Source organism: Ipomoea triloba, chromosome 10 (assembly GCF_003576645.1).
Source record: "Ipomoea triloba cultivar NCNSP0323 chromosome 10, ASM357664v1".
Taxonomy (NCBI): Eukaryota; Viridiplantae; Streptophyta; class Magnoliopsida; order Solanales; family Convolvulaceae; genus Ipomoea; species Ipomoea triloba.
In genome coordinates, this window is record NC_044925.1 from 23,848,653 (window position 1) to 23,873,276 (window position 24,624).

The window sequence follows — 24,624 nt, forward strand, 5'->3', positions numbered from 1 at the left end:
GTGTAGTAGTAGTAAACTCATGGTTGCAGTAGGCGCTAGGCGCTAGTCGGGCGGTAGACTAGCGCCTAAGCGGTCTAGGCGGTGACCTATAAAAACAAAAAATTAATTCATGTGTTCATATATTATATTATATATATATATATTATATATATATCTCTTACTTCTCTTACTTATATAAATAAATAAATTTATATATATATAAATGTAATAATAAAATTAACAAGGCCGACTCGCTCGAGTTAACTCGGCTAACTCTGCCGAGTTGGGCGAGTTAACTCGGCCGAGTTAGGCGCTACTGCGCTAGGCGGCCTCCTAGGCGGAGGGCCACATAGGCGGACGCCTAGGGAGTAATTCGCCTCGATCCAGGAGCGCCTAGCGCCTAGGCGGGTGCCTAGGCAGGGATTTTTGCAAAGAGTGAGTAAACTTTAAACTTTCTTCTCATTCCCATATGGGTAATTGGCCGGGTATGGTACTGTATCATTGTCATCCATGTTTATGTTTATTATTCATTATACCAATCAATCTAAATTGCTTCGCCAACTTTAGGATTATATATAGTTTAATTTATTTCTTCGTACATTATTGTTATTGTACTGTTGTTGGCGGGTTAATCAATCCAAGGATTAATATAATGAATTAACACTTGAATATATTTAGTGTCACAATGGTTAATCAAGGGGGAGCAGGCCGGGGGAGTTGATGCAAATATGCAATCAGTTGGTCCAAACGGTGTAATCCACAATATGCTAATAATATTTGCTGTGAACTTACAATCACAAATAACACTAAATATGAACTAATGAACCATACAAAATAATGTAGAACATATATGGTGACTATCTCGTATAATATTTTTATACCAAATGTCAATGGAAACTGTATATTTATGTACCTAATGTGTTGAGTGATACGTTTTTTTATCAAATACAACCACATAATATATTTGATTGTATTCGTACTATAAAGAGATTAGTGCTAATAGTATTGAAACAATCGAAATAGTACATATACATAATTGGGCTTAATACAAAAATATGGATTTTGATTGACACGAATTGAAGAAATTTATATACATGTTAGTGGCTCCCCAAAGATTTCTTAGTGTATAAGGTTTGAACTTCCTAACGTTTACGTATTCCATCACAAATCAAAGCGTTAATCTCTCCAACGCTCTCATCTCCCATTCACCACACCCCACGCCCCATTTCTCTCTCATCCAACAAACTAAAATAAATCAAATTTAAAAAAAAAATAGTTTTAATTAATTTGTTCGATCGCTGAGAGGCCTATTGCTTCAGCATCGCAGCTTCCATCCGGCATTGTCACACCTTGGTACCCAATTAATCTTAATTTAATTACTTTGATTAGGATTCGATCAGATTAATATTGTTTAATTTGAATGCTACATATGGTTTTATCGGTTTGCTTTCGCGTTTGCGGTTCCCACGTACCAAACATCATAGTACAGTGAAGGGATCTCTCCGGGCTGGTTTTGCTTTTTATAAATTCTTATCCGTTTCTGTGTCGTTTTAATTTGTGTCGTGTCAGGAGTGCCAAGATGGTCGCACAGGGTTTCACTGTGGATTTGAACAAGCCACTTGTTTTCCAGGTGATCTCTTTTACCAAAGTTTTAATTACTTGATATTTCTTTGGAGATCTGATATGTGAGAATCCTCTTTTTAATGTGTGGCACTAATCATGGATGATCGAAAACACTAGCAGCCAATTAGTGCCATCATTCCTTAAATTGTGATATCCTTAAACCAACTTTTTCTATTTTTAGTCTATAGGTTCAGGACAACCTCAAACCAAGTTGATACTATAAGATTTCAAGTCCGATCGAGTAGGAGTGATCTATTTTCTACCCGTTTCCCAATTAATTAGTGCGAATTGCATTGGTCTTATTAAGTATAATTGTCTTATTATTTGTGATTCTTTAGTTCAAATTATAATATTATTGCATGCTTAATTCATCAATTGTTACAATAATGAACTTTGGAACAAAAGAAATAGTATTCAATGACTTGGTACTTTAACTTATAGGTTGGCCATCTTGGGGATGCATATGAGGAGTGGGTTCATCAACCAATTGTAAGCAAGGATGGCCCAAGATTCTTTGCAAATGGCTTTATGGAGGTACTTTATAATAATACCATTTTCTTTGATGATAATCAATATTTATATAATTTTTTTTTAACTTGGACTAGGGTGCTTAAGCATATAATATACTCCAGAGTAAATATGTTATCATAGAGTTGTAATTCAACTATCAGTTTAGACTTTTAGCTGAGCTAAACACACCTAAGAGGTGATAGATTTGAATCTCCGCTTCTTATATATTTATATATAATCGCGTGTCAAATTTTGTATTTAAATCAGGTTTGAAAAATAAGTAAATATATAACATATATATGTGTCTTTGTTATTAAATTTTATACTTTACAAGTATGAATTATGTACCTCTGTCAGAGTCCACAGTGTTACATGGACTCTAGTCTAGGAGTCTAATTTGGTTGGGCTTTTAATTTATTATACATGGGTTTGATGCAGTTCTTGACTCTGACTCCGTGGTGGGCAATTCCAAGCATATGGCTGCCGGTCGTGTGTTGGTTTGCTTCGACCTCGGTAAACATGGGAATCCCTATTCCTGTTCTAGCCGCAACAATGCTTGTCGGCATCTGTATATGGACATTAATGGAATACTCTTTACACCGCTTCCTCTTCCACATCAAACCATCTGGATATTGGTACGTACGCACGTTAAGTACTATAAACTAAGTTCTTATTTTAAGCTAATATTATTAAACAGAACTTATAACTTATTAATAGTTTAAAATAAATTCTAAGCTGTGTCAAACAGACTCGTATTTGTTTTTCATGCATGGTGCATGCATTTATGCAGGTCAAACACCTTCCACTATTTAATCCATGGGTGCCATCACAAACATCCGATGGATGGAATGCGCCTGGTTTTCCCTCCTGCCGCCACCGCCATTTTACTCGTGCCCGTATGTTAGTTTCTTCAATATTCTTCCTACCTGGCCTACGCCAGTAGTCTTATGATGTTATGTTTCTCGATCTGATGATGTTTGGGTTCAGATATGGAACCTGGTTAAACTTCTAGCTCCGCTAATCTACTCCTCCGCCTTGCTCGCCGGAGGTTTGCTTGGATATGTCATGTACGACTGCACTCATTACTACTTGCACCATGGCAAGCCATTGACAGGGGTTTCCCATCATCTCAAGGTATACTATCACAAAACTCTTAAATAATGCCTTCTTCCGTCTCAACGAAAATGTTAAATTGATAGACAGTGAAACTATATATTTATTTTGGGTGATAAGGAAAATCAGAAGCTACAATCCTACCACAACTCAAGGGTGAGTATGAGATAAACCCTACCCTATATTATGATCCTAACCAGCAAATGATCACAATGAGGTAAATTAGTTTAGGTTTATAGGTTACATACCTTTTTACTATCTCAAATTAAGAAGGCCGCTCACACATAGTAGATCTTGGAATCATGTCATTATCAAACCAACAGCCTAACCAACTTGGTTGGAGTTATGCCCAAACTATACAAAACTTGGAATCTTGTGGTTACCATGTCAACCTGACCGACTTTGTTGGAGTTACTTAGCTTCCAAATTAAATTATACAGAACTTATAATATTGTAGTTATCATGTCAACAGTCCGAGTAGGAGTTACCCCAAACTTGACTTGGAACCTTAATGGCTACCAAACCAACAACCTAACCACATTGGTTGGGGTTGCCATCAACGCTATATGGAACTTCGAAACCTTATTATTATCAAGCCAACAACTCGACCAAGTTTGCTGGTCCAAAACTTTACATTTAATTATTAGCTTTATATATTATTATGCTCTCAATAGGGAAAGTTGAGAAATGGTGAAACTAACCCTATTGAACTATTTTTTTGTGTGTATGTGCAGAGGTTTCACATGGATCATCACTTCAAAATTCAGGACAAAGGATTTGGAATCACGTCGACGTTGTGGGACAGGGTGTTCGGAACTCTGCCGCCGACGAAAACCAGCAACAAAAGTAGCTAAAGCAAGCTAGCTAGCTAGCTAGGTAATTAATTAAATTTAACCTGCAGAGCAGATGAAGTGATCAAATAGCCAGCGCAGCCTAGCTAGCTTTTGTTTTCATCTCTCTCAACATTCATATGCTCTGATCTGATCTTCTCCGCTTCTTGTAGCATATTTTTGGGTCGCGTTTGCCTCCCACTGACACCAATATTGTAATTACGCCACTTTAATTTGCTAGGATTTCCATCTTCAATTATATTCCCAAACGCGCATGCATGCATGCTTTACTTTGGACGTACGTACTGTAAACTACTCTCATGAAGATATATGGTGAAGGAATAGACCAATAAATATTTTTCTGCTCTTTTCATATTCATGGTTGTTTCTGCACTTGAATTCTAATTGACATTGGTTGCTAATTTTCATGAGATTAATCCAACCAGGTCTTAACCGAGTATATGTTAGCTTGGTGTGGACAAAATTAATAGAGTAATGGCAACATCCAAAAGACTTGGCCACCTTTGATAAGGCAATTCAAGGCGGCTAACTTTGTATTTCACCATGTTACAATTCGCCTCCACTGAAGCTCAATCTCATGACTTCCCATATGGGAGAATCACTATCTGTCATCTAAGCACACAAGGTGTTTGACAATAATGATAATAATATAGATGGGATATAGTAAAAGTATTCTATCCATCCATTATTATACTATTATATTATATCAGACAAAAAAATTGAATCAAATATTTTTTTTATTAAATAATGTTGCATGCACGATCATAACTATATACTTATTTATATTATCTATTAGCTATCAAATAAAATAATTATATTATGTCATATTTACATTTGAATTTGTGTATCAATCAAACTTTCTAATAATACTAAAGAAAGATAGAAGACCACTTCAATTCCAGCAAAACGTTTGCGTGACGATCAAGGGAAGAAAGAACAGCTATGGAAATTGATATTCGTGGCTAATATTAGCCTAGGGAAAATTAGCAATATGTGCAGAGTACATTCATTTTTTTACTGGCATGTTTTAATTACTTAATATAAGGGGTCATGATTTTTATCCAATACTTTTTTGTTCCTCTAATAAAATTTGAACATTTAGTGTGAGTAAAAATTGGGAGTAAGTTTTATTATTCAAAAAAAAAATTAGGAGTAGTTTTTAAGAGTCCAGCTAGTATTTTTGTATGCGCCCGGCTTAAAGAAAATCGTCAAAATTTTATATGAATTGTAAATATGATAAAATGAGTTAAATTTTATTCTAATTAATTTAAAGTTAAAATTATTATTATTATTTTTAAAAAAAAACCTCTATGTATTAAATTTAATGTTGATAGGAGTCTTGAGGCTAATCAAGATTGGTTACGCTGAAAATTTTTGTGACTTTGGCTGGGAGGGTTTATGTACAATATATGTGTCACACTTTGGTTTAACAATTGAACTTTGGGTCATTTAGTAAGGGCAAGTTAGAAGAAGGATTGAGTGAGGACAAGATTTTATGTAAAACGTGCAAATTAATGTAAGTTATCAATTTAGGATAATCAATGACTCTAAAAGAAGGAGAATATGAAACTGTGATAGGGGAAGCCGCTCTTTTCCCTGTTTCCACTGTTGAAGGAAAAAAAAGAGGAAAATGTAATGATAATTTAATTTGACAAATATTACAAATATTTAAACACGAAACTACAAAGTACATACAAGCAATGATATGAAAAAGTTAGCCAAAGTACACTTTTAGATATCATTAGATATACTTTATAGTTTTGTTTGATGTACTTTCAGAGTCACAAATTTTAAGTACAATTTAAATATAATTTACTGCACTTTGTAATTTTTTGTTATAAACATCAACATTTTTTACAATAAAACTCGTTTCCACTTGAAAGTAGCTTAAACAAAGTGATTCTCATAATCTCATATATTAGTTAACATGATATGTTACTTCTGACAAACTAGATATTTGCATTATTCTCTCCTTTCTCCTTGCGATGGCCATTTTGGGATATTTTGGCAAACAACATATTAACAGAGAGGCAAACTCTTACACTAACTCGATAACAACTCATACACTGCATTCGTGTTGTTTGGACCAAGTTTATCTACTGACTTTTTCTTCTTCCTCCCATGTAAAAAATATAAAAATAAAATAAACACAATCCCATTAATTACTACTACTTTTGTTAGTTGTTGTAAATTACAAGAGAAACGATCCAGTATATGCCGATCAAGTCGGCTTGGGGGGCGATGGAGCTAAAAGCCTAAAAGCAAGATCCAAATAACTTAGCCTTCAAGGCTGACTTTGTATTCACCATGCTAATAACGACTCAATCCAACTTCGGTCTACATCATCATTTAGAATGGATTTAGTAAATAATGTTGCATGATCATACAAAAAGACGTTATTTGAATCTCTGTTTTCATTAAAAAAACTTAGCCATAACGAAAGGTTCATCACTATTCAAAAAAACTAAAAACAACGTGTCATATTAACATTAGAAGACCACTTCAATTCCCAGCTCCTAGTTGACATGATCATTCATAAGCCAAAGATGACTTGACCAAATCAGGCTTTAATTGAAGCCAAATCTTTGTCTCATATGCATCTCATGCGGCAGCTTCCTTCCTATATATAGGGAAGCTGAACATCCATTCCTCATAACTAACTTCCCAAGTTAAAGAAGAAGAAGAAGAAAAAGAAGAAGATGAGGTTCCTTACAAAGCAAAGCATTATCATGTTAAGTCTTGTAGCAGCTATTGTTGCCATGGCGTCGGAGCCTAGTCCATTACAAGACATCTGCGTTGCAGATTTCAGTGGCTCCTCGTCCATCAGGGTCAATGGCTTCCCTTGCTTGGACCCCGAGAAGGTAGAAGCTCACCACTTCTCCTATAGTGGGCTCAACGTGGCTGGCAACTTCAGCATTTATGGTACCAGCATTAACCGCCTCACTGTGGACCAGATCCCAGGGCTCAACACCCTTGGCATTTCAACAGTGCGAGTCGACTACCTCCCCAAAGGTGTCGTGCCACCACACATCCACCCTCGGGCGACTGAGATACTGTTGGTCCTGCATGGTAAGATCAGTGTAGGCTTTGTGACATCCAACCCAGAGAACCGGCTCATCACCAAGGTCCTGCAGGAAGGCGATGCCTTTGTCTTCCCCACAGGACATGTTCACTTCCAACAGAACGTTGGCCCTGGAAATGCCACCGTTATTGCCTTCTTGAGCAGCCAGAATCCTGGTGTCATCTCTGTTGCCAATTCCATCTTCGGGACAAATCCACCTATCAACAATGATGTGCTCACCAAGGCCTTCCAAGTCAACCGTGCCACTATTAAGAGTCTCCGCTCACAGTTCTGATTGTTTTCATTCTTTTATCCAACTTCATCAGTATTTATATATTACCATATGTATCTTCTGTACATTGTTTGCAGATAATAAGAACAATAAACATTTTATGATATACAGAGTATAGCTAAAAGACAAGAATTGACTAAATAACAGAATCAAGCATATTGCCAGGCATCCAAGATTTGATTCGGAACAAAAAGTGCTATACAGGGTAATCTCGTAGCTATAAATTTACAATTCATAGTTCATACTACAAGAAACAGTTGAGTCACCAACTAAAGATTGAATATTTCTGTCAAAGAACTAAATTGTAATCTCAGACTAAAACAACATTTCATATGAAGCAAAACATTATACACAAAAGCAAAAGTAACTAAAAAGTGGATTATCAAACGAGTTAAGACATTGATAAATGACCTCACTGTAGGCTCATTTAAGCATCTCCTTATTGCTTCTCTCGATCTCGACAAGAAGCACCATGCCAAGATAAACACAAGATTTGATTCAGAACAAGTGTTAAACAGGGTAATCTTATAGCTGTAAATTTACAATTCATAGTTCATACTACAAGAAACAGTAACCAAAGAACATTTCTGTCAAAGAACTAAATTATAATCTCAAACTAAACAGCATTTAGTATGAAGCAAAACACTATGAACAATAACTAAAAAGTGGATTATCAAACGAGTTCAGACATTGATAAATGACCTGACTGTAGGAACCTTTAAGCATCTCCTTATTGCTTCTCTCGATCTCGACAAGAAGCACCATGCCAAGATAAACAGAAGTGCGAAGACTCGACCTCCAACTAGACCAAGAAGGGCAATCAAAAAGAGAACCATATATCCAGAATTCTCCTCCTTTTCTATTGAATTGTCTTTGGCAACTACCATTGTTTCCACTACTCCATCAATCAATTCCACAGAACTGCTTATGGCTTCACAAGCATCTCTTGCATTGACAATACCATTCAATTTGCTTTCGTGTTCGAATTCTAACTCTTGATGATATTCCTTTTCCTCAAGAACAGAAAAGTTACTGTCCCCAGTTAGGGTTAACTCAGTTTCCAAGTCTTTTGGTTTCTTCCTCAAGCTTCTAAACTTCTTTGGAACAATTAATTTCATTTTGGATTTTATCTTGGCCTTGTGAGACTCTCCTATCTTGAATTCAGAAAATTCACTTCTAACCTCTGTTTCTTTCTCCATCCGAACCTCCAAATCTCCTTCACATTTCAATTTCCGATCAAAAAAGGATTTTTCACAACTTTTCTCATTTCTGTATTGAACCTCTTCGAGCTCTTCCATTTCAATTTCCTGAATTACACTACTTTTTCCATCACTCTCCCCAAAAGAGCAGACTGGTGGGCTTACTGACTCAACCAGCGGCGCCTTGAAAAGGCAATCCTCTTCCTCTTCCTCTTCCTCTAATCTAGCCATTTTAGAGCTCACAAAACTCCAGGCTCCCATCACTATCGGCCTTAGCCTCTCCTTCGCTTTGGAATAGGGTGTGAAGAACCCGGGCACGTGTTTTCCCAGGTACTCAAGAAAGAACAACAAGAACGCCGACACGGTGATCCCCAAAGCGAACTTCTTCGTCCCCAGAGCCAAAACAACCATTAAGAAAATCATTAGAACAACCACTAACACCCTATTGGGTTTCACAGTGTTGCAGATACCATCTTCCCCTTGAATAACTATGTCCTGCGGCTGCGATTCTCCTCTGTGACTCGGGGCATCGCTTTCTTGCTCACCCGTAATAGGAACTGCAATTCCCGGAGGCAAGATCAGAAGAGCGGGAGAAGTCAGAGATGTAGACGGCGGCGGCGGCGGTGATTGTGGCGGAGAGACGAAATCGAGATCATCGATTAAAGGCGGCGCGGGCGGCGGAGGATTGTTTTTCTTCGAGCGGAGAGAAGGAGACGACGGCTTCTTGAACCTATCACGATGATTAACGATGAGATCGACGATGGAAGTGGGGAAACCGGTCTCGACGACGAGCGGCGACGCGGCGTTTTTTCTCCGGTGAAATTGATCCTTCACCATCTGGGAAATTCGGGTACCGGTCTTCTTCTTCTTCCATGGAAACCGCAACGGCATGGCTCCTCCCGCTACAGCCCCGATTGCCAAATTCCAAACGAAAATTTTGCAATTAGGAAGAGATTTGTGTATATTTGTCAAGCATCCATGCGTATAGAAAGATCAGAGAGTATAGAATTATGCAGAAGCCGAAGCCCTAAAAATTGATGCATTTGGGAAAGAAGACGAAATAAATCCGGCAGTTAGATGGGCGTGGCATTCAGTGCACTGTCTGAGCTGTCAAGAAGTCAAGCGGACAGGCGTTAAATACAACTTCCCAAAATCCCACTTCAAATTCCAGAAGATCTCTATAAAGCCACTCAATATATATGGGTATTTAATGGAACTTTAAATTTGTTTTTTTAATGGCCCGCAATTTTGAGTATTACCGATTCTGTTATAAATAATGTAATATATGTTAATAATTACTTTCTTAATCAACTGAGTCAATATCGTTCAATAATACTCAAACTCATGACCGTCTTACGAATTTCAATAGTGAGACGGATTGACTATTTAATGAGATCAAACATCTAACTCGTCTCCTCACGGATTGAGACGGACCATCGAACCCGAATTCAACTAAAATTTTTTCCCACAAAAAGAGTTCAATTATTACTTGAGCTATCCATTGGGTTAGGATTACATGTTTTTAAATGACAATTTTATTGTCTATTAAAAAATATTTGATATAATAATAATTATTACGTAAAAGAGAAGGAAAAAAATAAAAATAAAATCTCAGGGGACTCAGACTCGGAGAGATTGTTTGCTTATCCGAAACAAAACTTTTTGGCGAGTGATAGAATCTCTCTACCTTTCCGCATTTTATTTCTCCAATCCCCGCGAATCAGATCAAGAGAGAGAAGGAAATAGGAGCAGATCGAGAGAGAGAGAGAGAGAGAGAGAGAATCGTCTGACTGTTGCTTTGCATTCGGATTTTGAGGAGAAAAGCGAGGTAAGATGAGAGAAATCCTTCACATTCAGGGAGGTCAATGCGGTAACCAGATCGGAGCCAAGTTCTGGGAGGTGATTTGCGACGAGCACGGCATCGACCACACCGGCAGGTACAGCGGTGACTCCGATCTCCAGCTCGAGCGCATCAACGTCTACTACAATGAGGCCAGCGGCGGCCGATACGTTCCCCGTGCCGTCCTCATGGACCTCGAGCCTGGTACCATGGATTCCGTTAGATCCGGCCCCTTCGGCCAGATCTTCCGCCCCGATAACTTCGTCTTTGGTCAGTCTGGCGCGGGGAACAACTGGGCCAAGGGCCACTACACCGAGGGCGCGGAGCTCATTGATTCAGTCCTCGATGTCGTCCGCAAGGAGGCTGAGAACTGCGATTGCTTGCAAGGTTATTCTCTTTCCTTGCGTATTTATATTGTACGTAGTAATAATTTCTGCTTGTAGTTCTTTGTTTATATTTTTTAGGGGTAGATCTAGTGATCTACTGACTATTTGTCAGAACTGTTGATTGAGAATCTGCACATATCTGAACATTTTCAATAGTTTCCTTTTGGCTCAAACACAAAAATATTGAAGGATTTGAATTGGTATATATGGGAACAAGGACTGCTCATTTGTATTTGTCTTGATTTTGTTATTAGAAAATTTTCACGTAGCTCATTTGTGCACGCATAAGCATGCTATTGTTTAGTAATTTCTGTATCCTGTCTGGAATCTGGAAGTCAGCAAATGTGAAGATTCGGAGGTGTTGATGAAGTTTTTTATTTTGATCAGAGGGGAGTCTTTGAAGCTTGGTTTTAGCTGACACTTGATTACATAATGATGTCACATTCTGAGTTGGCTGTTGGCTGTGACATCTGAGTGTTTCTGTTTACTTTAATTGATTGAATGTATTGTTAATATACTTAGCATCTTTATAAGATGAAGTTGGTGTTCCAAGTGATTTTAATATTTTTAATCCATGTACCACCTTTTCTGTATGCTTATTCCTTTCCCTATGAATAAACAGGTTTCCAAGTTTGCCATTCTTTGGGTGGAGGCACGGGGTCTGGTATGGGCACCCTTCTCATTTCCAAGATCAGGGAGGAGTATCCAGATCGTATGATGTTGACATTCTCTGTCTTCCCTTCACCGAAAGTATCTGATACAGTTGTTGAGCCATATAATGCTACTCTTTCTGTTCATCAACTAGTAGAGAATGCAGATGAGTGTATGGTTCTGGATAATGAGGCTCTTTATGACATCTGCTTCCGTACTCTCAAGCTTGCAACTCCTACCTGTAAGTGCTAATTTATGTACTTTGCCATCATTCAAATTAAATAGGATTGACAACGTAATTTGATAATTTGTTTTATATTGTGATCTTCTACATAATATTCATAGCAACATTTCATTGACATGATGGCTTTCGTTGTTCTTAATGTTTTCACAGCAATTGTATTCTACATCCTGATATTATATTTTTATTTTTTGCTTTCCCATGTTGCAGTTGGTGATCTCAACCACCTGATTTCCGCAACAATGAGTGGTGTGACATGCTGTCTTCGATTCCCTGGACAGCTAAACTCTGACCTTAGGAAACTGGCTGTTAATCTTATCCCATTCCCTCGACTGCACTTCTTCATGGTTGGATTTGCACCCTTGACCTCTAGAGGCTCCCAGCAATACCGAGCCCTCACTGTCCCTGAACTTACCCAGCAGATGTGGGATGCCAAGAACATGATGTGTGCTGCTGATCCTCGTCATGGCCGCTACCTAACTGCCTCAGCAATGTTCCGTGGTAAGATGAGCACCAAAGAAGTCGACGAGCAAATGATTAATGTTCAGAACAAGAACTCCTCGTACTTTGTAGAGTGGATTCCGAATAATGTAAAATCCAGTGTTTGTGACATCCCTCCAAAGGGTCTGAAGATGGCATCCACTTTTATTGGAAATTCAACTTCAATTCAAGAGATGTTCAGGCGTGTCAGTGAGCAATTCACAGCCATGTTTAGGCGTAAAGCTTTCTTGCACTGGTACACTGGTGAAGGGATGGATGAGATGGAGTTCACCGAGGCCGAGAGTAACATGAATGACCTCGTTGCTGAATACCAGCAATACCAGGATGCAACTGTCGATGACGAGGAGTACGAGGAAGAAGAAGAAGAGGTGTGTGCTTGAGGTATCTTCGGCTTCCGCTCACTTTGCCCAACACTTGTACTATATGTCGGTTTTCTCATGGGTGTTTGGTTTTCATCTTGAATGGACCAGATAGATCAAGTTATTGGTTGTATGTAATATAATGTTGTATCATCTGTATTTGAGATGAGTTTGTTACAATGCCTTTGTAATTCGATGTTATTTGCAAGTGCTTTGCTACTTCATTTTCGTCTTTAAGGATCATACTCTTCAACCAAAGTTGGATACTTGGAGTAGCCATTGATTGTAAATATTAACAAAAAAACAGTTGATTAAAGGATAAATGTATTGATTGATATAAGTGAGAAGGATATTTCAGTTTCCATTAAAGTATATTTAGTTTGAGCTGAGAGAACTCTTCCCCATATACAGAAAAGGGAAATGAAAGGTTAAGGCTTTGTATCTTTGTACGATTTAAGTAGAAACACAGCCCCAAATATACTTTTTTTTTGGGCACTTAAGCACAAAATGTCATTAGCAACACAGCCCCACAATATACAGCAATGGTTAATAGAATTAGTTCATCCACACTAACAATCCTACTTCAACTGAACAAAAAAAGGGAGACCAATGAGCTATTTGATTCCCAAAAGCTAAATATCACATTATATAGATGATAGGTCCTCGTAGATAGTCTTGATCCCCGGCCTCTCCGATACAGAGCGTATACACCGTAAGGCTATTCCCATAACCTCCTTCATATGTTTCTCGACCACCGGATTCCCCATCTCAGGCAACAGCACGGAATCAAAACAATCAGAACCGTGACCCTCCGCCACCTTCAACCTCACCCAGTCTGTCAAATCAACCCCACCGTCTTCTCCAGAAACCACATCGCCCGCACATTTTCCAGTTAGAAGCTCCAACAATATCACTCCAAAAGCATATACATCTGATTTGAAGGAGGGCAGTGGCTTCTTGGAGGCAGCCAGCTCTGGTGCCCGATAACCCAACACTCCTGCATCAAGAATCTGCTCAATCGTTCCTGCTTGGGTCATGAGGCGGTGCAGGCAGTAATCAGCTACCCGGGCATTAAGATCAGGGCCATCCAACAGCACGTTGGTTGCTTTGAGGTTCCCATGTGGAACCTCACGGTCAAAATGGAGATAATTCAGGCCACGCGCAACATCAACTGCTATCTTAAGTCTTTGAGGCCAGGTTAAAGCCGGACCTTTTCTTCCAGGTCGATCTGCACAAGCACAGTATGTTAGAAAGCCATAAAGAACTAATAGAAGTAAAGATCACTTATCAAATTAGAGAAGCTAAAAGTTGTCATTTATCTATTTAAAGAATCACATTACACTCTAAGCGTACTTCATTTCCACATGGCCAAGGAGTAAGATCCTACCTACTTCATTTAAAGTTACACTACAAAACCCCATGAATAATTGGGCACTAAAATTGTATCACTATTCATCTCAAATACAAAAACATATTGAGTCACATTCAAGAGTGCAATACATCTAACCATATTCACATAAAATCAGAAACCAAAATTATAAAAACAGGAAATCAAAAAGAACAAAAAAGATAGAGATGTTGCAGGATATTAAACAAAACCATTTGCAAGTATGAAAATAAGGATTGTAAAACTTACCGTAGAGGAAACTTGCTAGGCTTCCCGGAGAAATGTAATCTGAAAGAATAAGTTTCTCATGTTGTGTGGGACCCCAGTAATACCCTCTTAATCCTACCACATTTGGATGTCTAATATTCGCAAACTTTTTAGCCTCCTTGGCAAAATCCTTTCTCTGTTTAGCCACCCCTTCTCTCAACCACTTGACAGTGAGAAGCAAGCCATTATCCAGGGTCGCCCTGTAGGATGTTCCATGGCTGCTTCTGCCCAAGACTTCAGCCGGGGCCCTCGAAAGTTCCTCGGGTGAAAACGAGATTGTATCGTCGAGAAAATAGAGCTCACCCGCCAGTCGATCTGGAGACCTGACATCCAATCTCGCAAGGTTTTCAGCCGAATATGAATCTCCAGATTCTGGCGACCAAGAGAGATTACTGGTCTTAGACGGAGAGAAACCCGTTATGGCTGCTGCCATTTTCTCATCGGGACTAATTATATCCGATGATGTTCCTTTTCGTGAGGTCACAATATCCTCCGCTGAAACTACTAAACCGCTAGCACCCTCTCTTCTGCTCAAATCAGAAGGATTTGTTGCGGACTGACGGTAAATGTCTTTGTCGGTAACATGTGGACGAGGCCTTCTTTTGCGCACGTAGCAAAGAAGAATACCGACCAATACCAAGATAACAAGAGCAACCACACAAGCAACGATTATAACCACTTTGATTATAGTTTTAAGTGGTTTCTTTTTGTTACTTCCAGTAGGAGTTTGGCCCGAGCCTGGAGGAGGATTAGGAAATTGGAGTTTTGAATTGCCAGGGTAGAAAGATGATAACGGAAACTTTCTCAAATTCTCCGGAACAGTGCCCGAGAAATCATTGTCTGATGCATTCAGCCTTTGAAGAGTACTGGGAAGATTGTTTGGCAATGGCCCGCTGAATTGATTATTCGAAACATCTAACGAACTTAGAGCGTTGATGTCACCAATAGAAGATGGCAGAGAACCAGAGAAATTATTTCCCGATACATCAATCACTTGAAGCCTGGTCAACGACCCAAACCCATCAGGGAAATAGCCAGAAAGGTTATTATGAGAGAGATCAACAACACGAAGGCTTGAGCCACTGGATGGAGGGGGAGAAAATTCAATGCCTCCAGAGAACAAATTGTGCTCCAAGATAAGTTCTTCGAGAGTAGGTAACGTCAGAAGAGCGGTGAGAAGAGGTCCGCCCAACTGGTTGAAGCCGAGGTCGAGCACTGTAAGTTTAGGGAACTGTGTGATAACTTTTGGAAGAGAACCACTGAGGGTATTCCTCGAGAGGTTCAGGTGATGTAAACGTAAAAACTGAGCAGTGTCTTCCGGGATGGACCCATTCAAACGATTTTGACTGAGATCAAGATATTCAATATTTCCCCATTTCTTCAATCTGGACAGTCCACCTTCAAACTGGTTTTTAGAGAGATCAAGAACAGCACAACTTCCCGTCACTAATGGAAGTTCACCAGAAAGTGCATTCGAGGATAGGTTTAGGATGTTCAGTGTTGTCGATGTTATCATGCTAATTGCCCCTGCAAAATGAATATCGCAAAACAATACGGGAACATAATTATTTTTGGTTTAATCAACAACACAAAATTTTATCTTTACACTTCTCTGAAAAAGGGAAAGTGTTGTCGATTTGAAAAAGAACAATAAACTGAAAATGGACATAAGATTTTACTCGAAAAATCAAACTTATAATTATAACCATACCTGTGAGGCTATTGCCACTTAAATCCAGATCTGTCATAACCAGAGAATCCCCTTTCAGAAGATCATTGGGGATAAATCCAGAAAACCTATTGTTGCTCAGTTTGAGAACCTGAAGATCGTATACAAAATTGAACCCGGGTAATTCTCCAGAGAGTTGATTGTAGCTCAAATCCAAAACCTTCAAGTTCCCAAATATTTGGGCTTCACCCCCACTTATAAGTGACCCCGTAAGCTGATTATGGCTAAGGTTTAAATACTTGACAGTCTCAGAAATACCGGGCAAAAATGACTGCTGTTGAGAAGCAGAGTTCACAAGCAGGTTCCCACTAAAGTCAACATAAGCTGCTGTGGTAAGCAGTAAGAATTCTGGATCCAAATGACCATCGAGCATATTACCATGCAAGTCAAGCACCTCGAGTTTTTGCATTAGCTCAAATCCTTTGGGAATTTTCTTGGTAAACCCATTCATGGATAGGTTAAGACACACCAAACCCGACAACTTGGTTAAAGACGAGGGCAATGGCCCGGAAAAGGAATTGTGGCTCAAATCCAATGACTCTATCGAGGCTAGCCCTGAAATTGAATCCGGAATCGAACCAGAGAAATTATTCCCAGCCAAAGAAAGATTCTTTAAACTCCCCAACTTCCCAATTTCTGGTGGTAAAGATGAGGCAAACAGATTGCCAGACACATCCAGATACTCGAGGCTTTTGAACTCTGCAATGCTGTCGGGCAATTTCCCAGAAATGAAATTGTTTGCAATCGAGAGCTTCACGAGCATCGAGAGGTTGGCAAACACGCCCAAATCCACAACTGCAGATAAACTCAAGTTGTCAAGGACAACCGCCGCAACATTCCCGCCACTGCACATTATACCATTCCATGAGGAAGGGCAGCCATTGAAGTCAATGGACTCCTCATTCCATGACTGAACCACATAACCAGTTGGGTCATGCTTGATCCCTTTCTTAAACTCAAGCAGTGCCAAAATGTCCTGTGAAGGAAGCTGCCCAATGGCAAATCCAAACCAAACCGCGAAAATCAAAAGCCTAATTAGCTTCATCCTAACCCCAATACTAGTCTCACTTCACTAAAGTTCTAAGCTTTCAATGTCTGAAACACCAAGAAAGCAGATACACAGAACAGAAATTGACCAACTCATGCAGAAGCTCAATGTCAAGAGCCAAACAGATCCTGAGATCTCACAAAACACCCTAAACACCTAAGCTCAAAACAAGATAACAAGAACTTATGGTTCCAAGCAGATATCCAGTAAATGAACACTTGTAAGCCACAGAAGAGCAAGATTCTAGCTTGAGCAAACTGTAACAATTCAATAAATGGAAACAAACAAAACACATTTGGTCATTGTCAGAGATCTAACCCAAGGAAAACAAGAAAGAATTTGGGATTAAAAAGGAATTTCTGTTAACGAGAATGTACCTCAGTTGCTTCCAGGGTTCATTCTTTGACAGAAACCAAAGCTCAAAACTTGTGCAAAATCAGTAAACAGAGCGGCTCTTGTGAGTAAATGGGTGTCTGAATCAGCAGTCAACCTTCATTGAATGCCATTAAGATTGAAAAAGCATTGGCCTTTACAAACACATGCTGGCATTTTCATCACAAATCGGATAAAACCCAAACCCTAGTGTTGCTTTCTCTCCAGACTTGAGAGAAGAGAGATAAAGCACTTTAAACCCAGAAAGCTAATGACTTTGAGCATTTCTTTTTGTCAGCATTTGGTTCTTGGACGATTTCACTCCCCAGTCTCACTCTCTCTCTCTACTTCCATCACTTTCTCTCACTTCAAGTGTCACGAGTGGCGGATTGTGAAAGACCAAACACACACCCCTACGGCCCTATGTTGTTTTTTGTTTTGTATTTTGCTACGTAAGAGCAACCTCAATAACGAGATTTTTGGGTGATTTTTGAGGAGAAAGTGAGAGATAGAAAAGAAAGAGAAAAATATAATTCTGAAGCCAAAAAACAAAAAAAAGACACAGGGATTGATTGATGTGCACGCGCCCGACTCGGTGCCATTGTATGCGTCCAACTCATTTTTCTTTGCCTCTTGGGATCGGCAAAAAACCACCATTTTACGAGAAGAGCTCATCCATTCTATCTCCTCTCCTCTTCCACATCATCTATGATCTTCTTACAAATTGTGAAAAATCAACTAATAGAGATAGCCTAATATATGTATCAGGTTTCGAGCTTATGTAATATCACTAAAGTAGATAAATTCCGAGTCACATAAAGAATTTTCATCACCTCTAATTAATTAAAGTCTCTCAGTGATCCCTAAATTTTCAGTGAAATTCAAACTCCGAACATGACTTTTGTGGTAATAAGTTTAATTAACTAAGTTAGCTTCTCTCATGTCACATTACACTAATTCTGTGCACAGTCGATTAAGATCTTCTATGATTTTCATATTTTTAGTGAGATCTGAATCCTACACAATTATATTAATTTAAAAGTTTAAAGTAATTAATCGAACTAATTGAGCGGGCACCTATGTTGTGTTTTGTTCTGTTCTTGGAATGCCATTTTGGCTTTTAATTCACAGTAATTATGAGTAAATCTGCATTTACTTTACTAAAATTTATTTTCAAAAGCATTCTCTCTTTATACGAGAAATCAGCCCATTAGAAAGTACCAAAAAAAAACATTTTTTTCTCTAATTATATTATCATCTTTTGTATAAAGCGTATTTCATGTCCCTTATGCTGAGCATAAATTATATTATATGAAATAATAAATTTTGTTCAGTGCTTTTAATAATTATAGTAGTATTTTTATTCTTCATTAAATTAACAAAAAATCTGCAGCAAAAAGACGACATTAGATTAGAGAACAGTATTAGCGGGAAATGAGGAAAATTAAGAGTATTTTACCCGCCAAAAAGCAAAGGAATCTTCGTCTAGTGCGGACAGGAAATTCCATGTTTTATTAATCTGTTCTTTTTTTAATAATTACTATTACGAAGCATTATTATAATTATATTATAATAATAATTATTATTATTATTATTTTGAAAAAAAATTGGGAAGTGACGCTATCACGCCAGTGATGGCAGTGTAGCAGACTAGCAGTATGCGAAGAAGCATGGGGAATAGCTTTCACTATGTTCAATGAGCTTTGGGCCCCGCACTTTCCTTTTCCTTTTCTTTTTTATGTTTTTTTTTATCATTATTTTCATTTTTTTATAACTTAGGTTTATGTCTTTCTCTTTATTTTATCTTGGACCCGTAAATTTACCATAGGTCTATAAATAAATAAATTAAGTCAATTCAATTTAAAGCTTTAATATCAAATTATATATTTTTATACACAAATATATTAATACAAATTCAATATTTGTGGCAAGAATCAAAGATCTAATTTACCATTTATAGTAAATTTACGTATGATTTTTCATTTTTTTGCTCCAAATTTATCATTTATTAGACCAATATTTTTAGGACTTTTTATTCATTGAAAATCCACTGCTACTCTTCATATACACGAGATAAATTACACATATGGTCCCTGATCCCTCAGCAATCTCCATTGCTGACGATTCAGGATTACCATCTCCATGTTTGGATTTCCTCATACTCCATTTAAGCAAATCATGATCTTCAGTATACCGTTGGGACGAGAGCGTTTTTGAGTTCTCCATGATACAATCTTATAACAACAATGGCTAAATGTCACTCTCCTATGTTCTTTTTTTTTTTACTAGTGGTAGGCCCTCAACCCTTAGGCCAGACCCTTTATGTTTGTGTGTGTGTGTGTATTCTTGTAATGTATTTATTGTTATTTTCTTTTTGTTCCTATAACTTTTTATATGTTTATTCATAAATCATGATTTTAATTGTTAATTAAGTCACAAATTACATGAAACTTAAAAGATTTAAATTATACTAGCACGCACTTTCCCTTTGACCTGGGGCATTGTTGATTTCCAAATATTTATTGGAAGGGCTAAACTTGGAAATTCAAATATTTACATCTAAAAATTAAATTGAAAATTTTTAATTAAATAACCAGTTTGGTTGGTGTGAGTGACCGTGCACTCTCATCCCTTAAGAGATGTCAGGAGTTTGAACCCCTTCTCGCTCGTATGAAAAAATTAATATGGTCAGCACTTTGCTCCTTAATTGAGACGACTCGATGTGAACAAGAATTAGTTTGAGTATAGTATGAGACAGTTATAGTATGTTCATGACACCTCGTGGTCTAAAAAAATTAAAACAATATAATTATAAGAAAATAAAAATTGGCCAAATTAAAGGGAACTTTCTAGTGTTGGTTAAGTAGGTGAAGGTGGTATGAAAAGAATTGAAAATGTGGGACTCATAGTTGAGAATTAAGAGAGGGCAATGAAAATTAAAGTTGTACACACATGTTCAAGGGGCATGGGATAAAATGGGACCCATTGGGACAATTGTGTACCTTTATACATGACATGGTTCATTAAGTTGGGATCCAAAATTAGGTATATATGTAGTACTGACTTTATCTTTTTAAAGAAAAATACAATTTATACTTTTGAAAATATGTATTTCCATTATAATGATTAGTCATAAAGATAAAAATAATCAAGAAATCTTCTACAGCCAATTGTTATATGTACTAAATATCTATAGTGATCAAAATTTTCTTCACTATCAAATGTAACAATAATTTTTTTATTTATTGATTACCAAAATTAATTGATCTCACTTAGTGTTTAAAAATGAGTCTATTTATTAATCAAATACCAATTATATATTGTCACAAATGATTGTATAGAGTTTTTATATATAGTACTTCGTGAATCATTTTTAGGGATTATGCACCTGAATTTCATACTAATACTCTACTAATTTATACTACTTCAGCTACTCAATCATAAGTAAAATCACTTCAATTGTTTCCTGTTATCACTCACTTATGTACTATGCCTTCATTTTATACAAATTACACACCATTTATATTTACCAATACCTCAAATGAGAAAATCAGACATGTAATAATCCTAACTTTTTAAAATATACATATATCCAATTACATACTAATGGGATATTTCCCGACCGTCACCGAACAAAACCCGGCATATTTCATGGGTCTTAGCCGGACATAATCAACCCATTGCAATGAGCCTCATCTCGACCAATCGCCACCGACCTCCTTCTGGACCAAGATGGGTACCTTGTGATGCCCACCCGTGTGTCATTTTACCCATATTGTCACATTGATTAGAGAGTATTATACAAGTGGTGTGACTAACCTGATAAGCCATAACTTGAGTGTCATGTGCCTTACAACGAGTAAAACCTGGCATTTGCCGACCGGGACAATTTGTTAATTGTTTTTTATGACCCCCTTCTTTGTCCTCATACTATAATAATAATAATAATAATAATAATAATAATAATAATTCATATTTAGCTACCTCGAGGCTTAGTGTTGTTGGTTCATCGCCTGACTTAAAGGTCATGACGGGAGGCGGTTGTGTGGTGTGGGTTTAAGATTAATTTGGCGAAGTTGAGATCACCCAAGTTTAAAAAAAAAAACAAAACAAAACAAAAACCACATTTAGCCAATTTTAATTTAGTGCATGGTGCCCTATAGTGGCATTATCACATACGTTATAGGATATTATGTATATAATATATTTGCATGTAAATGTTAAGTTGACAAGAAATATATATATATATATATATATATATATATATATATATATATATTTATTTATTTATTATTGACATTAGGTATCTCGACTTTGTCAGTTCTAATCATGCATGATCAAATTTTGTGAATCTATTTTAAGCTTAAAGTAAATCGAGTATGTTCAGCATTAAATCTCACACTCGAGGTAATGATTTATATGTTTGTAGAGTGTGAAGTGTATGTACGTGCATGCGGATGAGGGAATTGGTATGTTAAGTAGGTTTTATGTCTTTGTCATTGACAATTGGCATGCAACCACTTTGCCATCCATTTCCTTTTCTTGTCTCAATGCCATTGATGATGCTAATTTCTAAAGGTGTCTGATTAGGCACGCAATTTGAAGGACAGTTTTATCTTCTACTCGATCTTCATTCCCTCTGCTCCTTTTAGTTAGAAAAATTAAATTACAAAAATCCTGATCACATAATTCCAATACACCGGTCATGAGTAATGTCATTTTGTGAAGATCAGAGTACAATATGTGAAGGCCTGCAAGTGATCAAAGTGTTAAATCAAATTTATGTCTGTTTTTTAAAAAAAATAAAATTAATAATTATAGTAATTTGTTGCAAATCAAAAAAAAAAAAAACATACAAACAAACAAACAAAGAGGGGAACACAGATCTAACCCTAAAAAAACCAAGCTAACAAAAAGATTTCATTTTGACTTTCTTTGTTAGCCAACTAACCTAAAAAAAAAAATTGTAAAGATAAGATAACTTCATCCTACTTTCAACATCATTATAAAAATCGCCAAAAGTTACTCCCTCTACCTCTTTGGCTCCAACTTCCTAGACTAGGAATTTATGCACAAGGCTTATCCCTAACTATCACATTAGGGGTTTGAGGAAAAATTTAAAAGAACAAAATTAACGTTAGCCTTATTCCTAACTATTGCATTGTCCACTAAGAGTTGGGGGAAAAAATTAAATGAATGGAATTAACATCATAAGATGGGACTTCCATTTTTACCACCATCTTGCTTGACCATGGGTCGATTGGAACCACCAACACAATCATATCCAATATAACTAGATCCAACTATGCACCACCAACTTTCTTAAATTTTGTAACCCATATGTCTATGCATTTCCCTACTTAGAGCATCTTTTTTTTTTTTAAAGGAGTTTTTGTAAGTGTGAATAGGAAAAAGAATATGAGAGGAAAGAAAAAAAAGAGAGAAAAAAATAATAAAAATGATTGTATAAAAAAAAACTACTATCAAGTTTGGGACAGGCCCAGCAGGGGCAGTGTTTGAGAGCCACACAGACTAAAGGTAATGGAGACTAAATGCACATGGGACTCACAATTCTACAAAAAATCATTAACTTGCAGGAGGTCTCCCTTCCTTCTCTTTATTTCCTCTCTCTCCTCTATGTGACTTTCTTAACCTTAAAAACCGTGAATAATCCAATAGTAGAGTAGTAGGGATGCTCTTATATACTCTGTACTTACTAATGCATCTCTCATCCCTATTTAAATATATCCTCAGCTATGTATACAGCATATTCTTAAAACTACATTTTCTCTACTCATTCATATCACAATACTTAATGACTATCATTTTAACACTCGTAAAATTGACTTTTCCTGACCCAACAACACTACTTACAACATGTTTTGGCAAAGCCCCAGACCAAAACAGCGCAGCAATGAATATATGTTTGAGGTAAAGCTCCTAATCATTCAAGAGCTATTAAAATGCCACCTTCCAAGTATTGCTTCTCACTTTTGAGAGTTATGGCGTGCTTTGACTTAATGACTTGTCTTTTAAAAGCATCTTTTGCTTTTCTTTCCCTTCCCATATACTCTCTATATTTTATATGTGTCTTTTTAGGGTGAGGAGATAATTATGTTCTCATAGATTATTCATGAAGACAGCTCCCAATCACCAACAACCTTAGTGTTCCCAAACATTACTTTGTTAAAGAAAAATATGGAACTGAGTGGATGGGTTGAGGGACACAGCCAACACAAAAGCTATGTAAACTTTCAACTCATATAAAAAGAATAAGTGAAAGGTAAAGAAAAGAGATATGTTATCAAACAAATGATGATGGAAATATTATATTAGTTTAATTGCATTTTGTTATAATTCAATTTGTTCATTTATTTTGGTTTATGTGTTGGCCTCGGTCTTTTCCACCTAAAAATTATTTAATATAACGTCCATATATAAAGAATACGAAAGGAATATAAACAGTGAATCACAATCAATCATGTTGTTAAAGGAAAATTTAAATATTGACAATATATTTACTTAATTAATCAAAATAGATTGTGATGGGTCTCATGGCCAATTGTTATACCATGGACCAGGGTTCATATTGCGTTAGTAAACCTTGGTCATCCAAAAATTATGTGTCTATGATTAATATATTTTGTATTTACAGTTAACAATTTATGTACCTGTAAATAAATTGAAAGCACATAAAATGATAATTACAGGCATATAAAATGATAATTGCAGACACATAAATTGTTAATGGTAGGTACAAAATATGTTAACTGCAAACACATAAAATGTTGGTTAACATGTTATGTGTCTGCAATTAACATATTATATATTTGCAATTAACAATTTATGTGTTTGCATGTAGTTATCATGTTATATGTCCATAATTACTATGCATCAAATACATGTACTCTGAAAATTATTTTTGAACCAGAATCAACAATGCAAGGTAGACAATAGTCCATGCATGGTATAATGTCTCTTATGACCCAGTAGGCCATAATTGCTCAATTGGCCACCCGATCATGGTTGCAATAGGCGCTAGGCACTAGTTGGCCGATAGACTAGCGTTTAACGCTTAGGTGACGACCTATAAAAACAAAAAAATAGTGCATGTGTCTGGGTGTATGTTATATATATATATATATATATATATATATATATATATATATATATATATATATATATATATATATATATATATATATATATATATAT

The 24,624-nt window shown here is 36.9% G+C and overlaps 5 protein-coding genes across 7 annotated transcripts; 3 read left to right on the top strand and 2 right to left on the bottom strand.

The window, feature by feature from the left end:
* Nucleotides 1–1,228: 1,228 nt before the first annotated feature.
* On the top strand, nucleotides 1,229–4,430 carry LOC116032268 (dihydroceramide fatty acyl 2-hydroxylase FAH1-like). 3 transcript variants are annotated; one of them, XM_031274758.1, is made up of 8 exons: nucleotides 1,229–1,332; nucleotides 1,549–1,609; nucleotides 2,044–2,136; nucleotides 2,551–2,747; nucleotides 2,903–3,008; nucleotides 3,100–3,246; nucleotides 3,960–4,071; nucleotides 4,163–4,430. In XM_031274758.1, exons 2-8 carry the CDS (start codon nucleotides 1,559–1,561, stop codon nucleotides 4,207–4,209), a joined length of 753 nt encoding a protein of 250 aa, XP_031130618.1. In that variant the 5' UTR covers nucleotides 1,229–1,332; nucleotides 1,549–1,558; the 3' UTR covers nucleotides 4,210–4,430. The 3 variants fall into 3 exon arrangements, with proteins under 3 accessions (XP_031130618.1, XP_031130620.1, XP_031130619.1); XM_031274759.1 differs by having other exon boundaries at nucleotides 1,284–1,332; nucleotides 1,552–1,609; XM_031274760.1 differs by having other exon boundaries at nucleotides 3,960–4,430.
* A 2,042-nt stretch (nucleotides 4,431–6,472) lies between these two features.
* Nucleotides 6,473–9,789, bottom strand: LOC116032267. Its single transcript, XM_031274757.1, has 2 exons — nucleotides 8,132–9,789; nucleotides 6,473–7,489 (listed from the first exon to the last, which is right to left on the bottom strand). Exons 1-2 carry the CDS (start codon nucleotides 9,517–9,519, stop codon nucleotides 7,474–7,476), a joined length of 1,404 nt encoding a protein of 467 aa, XP_031130617.1. The 5' UTR covers nucleotides 9,520–9,789; the 3' UTR covers nucleotides 6,473–7,473.
* LOC116032269 (putative germin-like protein 2-2) lies at nucleotides 6,791–7,533 on the top strand. The gene has a single exon (XM_031274762.1). It carries the CDS (start codon nucleotides 6,806–6,808, stop codon nucleotides 7,430–7,432), a length of 627 nt encoding a protein of 208 aa, XP_031130622.1. The 5' UTR covers nucleotides 6,791–6,805; the 3' UTR covers nucleotides 7,433–7,533.
* A 460-nt stretch (nucleotides 9,790–10,249) lies between the features above and the next one.
* LOC116033531 (tubulin beta chain) lies at nucleotides 10,250–12,948 on the top strand. Its single transcript, XM_031276277.1, has 3 exons — nucleotides 10,250–10,855; nucleotides 11,477–11,746; nucleotides 11,957–12,948. The coding sequence occupies exons 1-3, from the start codon at nucleotides 10,462–10,464 to the stop codon at nucleotides 12,625–12,627; spliced, it is 1,335 nt and encodes a 444-aa protein (XP_031132137.1). The 5' UTR covers nucleotides 10,250–10,461; the 3' UTR covers nucleotides 12,628–12,948.
* A 110-nt stretch (nucleotides 12,949–13,058) lies between these two features.
* Nucleotides 13,059–17,807, bottom strand: LOC116033530 (LRR receptor-like serine/threonine-protein kinase GHR1). The gene is made up of 4 exons (XM_031276276.1): nucleotides 17,415–17,807; nucleotides 15,972–17,294; nucleotides 14,243–15,787; nucleotides 13,059–13,834 (listed from the first exon to the last, which is right to left on the bottom strand). Exons 2-4 carry the CDS (start codon nucleotides 17,032–17,034, stop codon nucleotides 13,251–13,253), a joined length of 3,192 nt encoding a protein of 1,063 aa, XP_031132136.1. The 5' UTR covers nucleotides 17,035–17,294; nucleotides 17,415–17,807; the 3' UTR covers nucleotides 13,059–13,250.
* Nucleotides 17,808–24,624: the final 6,817 nt, after the last annotated feature.

What these genes read in the sequence shown, in the direction of transcription:
- LOC116032268 (XM_031274758.1), top strand. Translation starts at nt 1,559, where the DNA reads ATGGTCGCACAGGGTTTCACTGTGGATTTGAACAAGCCACTTGTTTTC. An exon ending in ACAAGCCACTTGTTTTCCAG is followed by an intron (nt 1,610 to 2,043) that starts GTGATCTCTTTT and finishes TTTAACTTATAG; the next exon opens with GTTGGCCATCTTGGGGATGC. An exon ending in TTGCAAATGGCTTTATGGAG is followed by an intron (nt 2,137 to 2,550) that starts GTACTTTATAAT and finishes GGTTTGATGCAG; the next exon opens with TTCTTGACTCTGACTCCGTG.
- LOC116032269 (XM_031274762.1), top strand. Translation starts at nt 6,806, where the DNA reads ATGTTAAGTCTTGTAGCAGCTATTGTTGCCATGGCGTCGGAGCCTAGT.
- LOC116032267 (XM_031274757.1), bottom strand. Translation starts at nt 9,519, where the DNA reads ATGCCGTTGCGGTTTCCATGGAAGAAGAAGAAGACCGGTACCCGAATT.
- LOC116033531 (XM_031276277.1), top strand. Translation starts at nt 10,462, where the DNA reads ATGAGAGAAATCCTTCACATTCAGGGAGGTCAATGCGGTAACCAGATC. An exon ending in GAACTGCGATTGCTTGCAAG is followed by an intron (nt 10,856 to 11,476) that starts GTTATTCTCTTT and finishes ATGAATAAACAG; the next exon opens with GTTTCCAAGTTTGCCATTCT. An exon ending in CAAGCTTGCAACTCCTACCT is followed by an intron (nt 11,747 to 11,956) that starts GTAAGTGCTAAT and finishes CCCATGTTGCAG; the next exon opens with TTGGTGATCTCAACCACCTG.
- LOC116033530 (XM_031276276.1), bottom strand. Translation starts at nt 17,034, where the DNA reads ATGAAGCTAATTAGGCTTTTGATTTTCGCGGTTTGGTTTGGATTTGCC. An exon ending in AAGTGGCAATAGCCTCACAG is followed by an intron (nt 15,788 to 15,971) that starts GTATGGTTATAA and finishes TTCATTTTGCAG; the next exon opens with GGGCAATTAGCATGATAACA. An exon ending in CCTAGCAAGTTTCCTCTACG is followed by an intron (nt 13,835 to 14,242) that starts GTAAGTTTTACA and finishes GTGCTTGTGCAG; the next exon opens with ATCGACCTGGAAGAAAAGGT.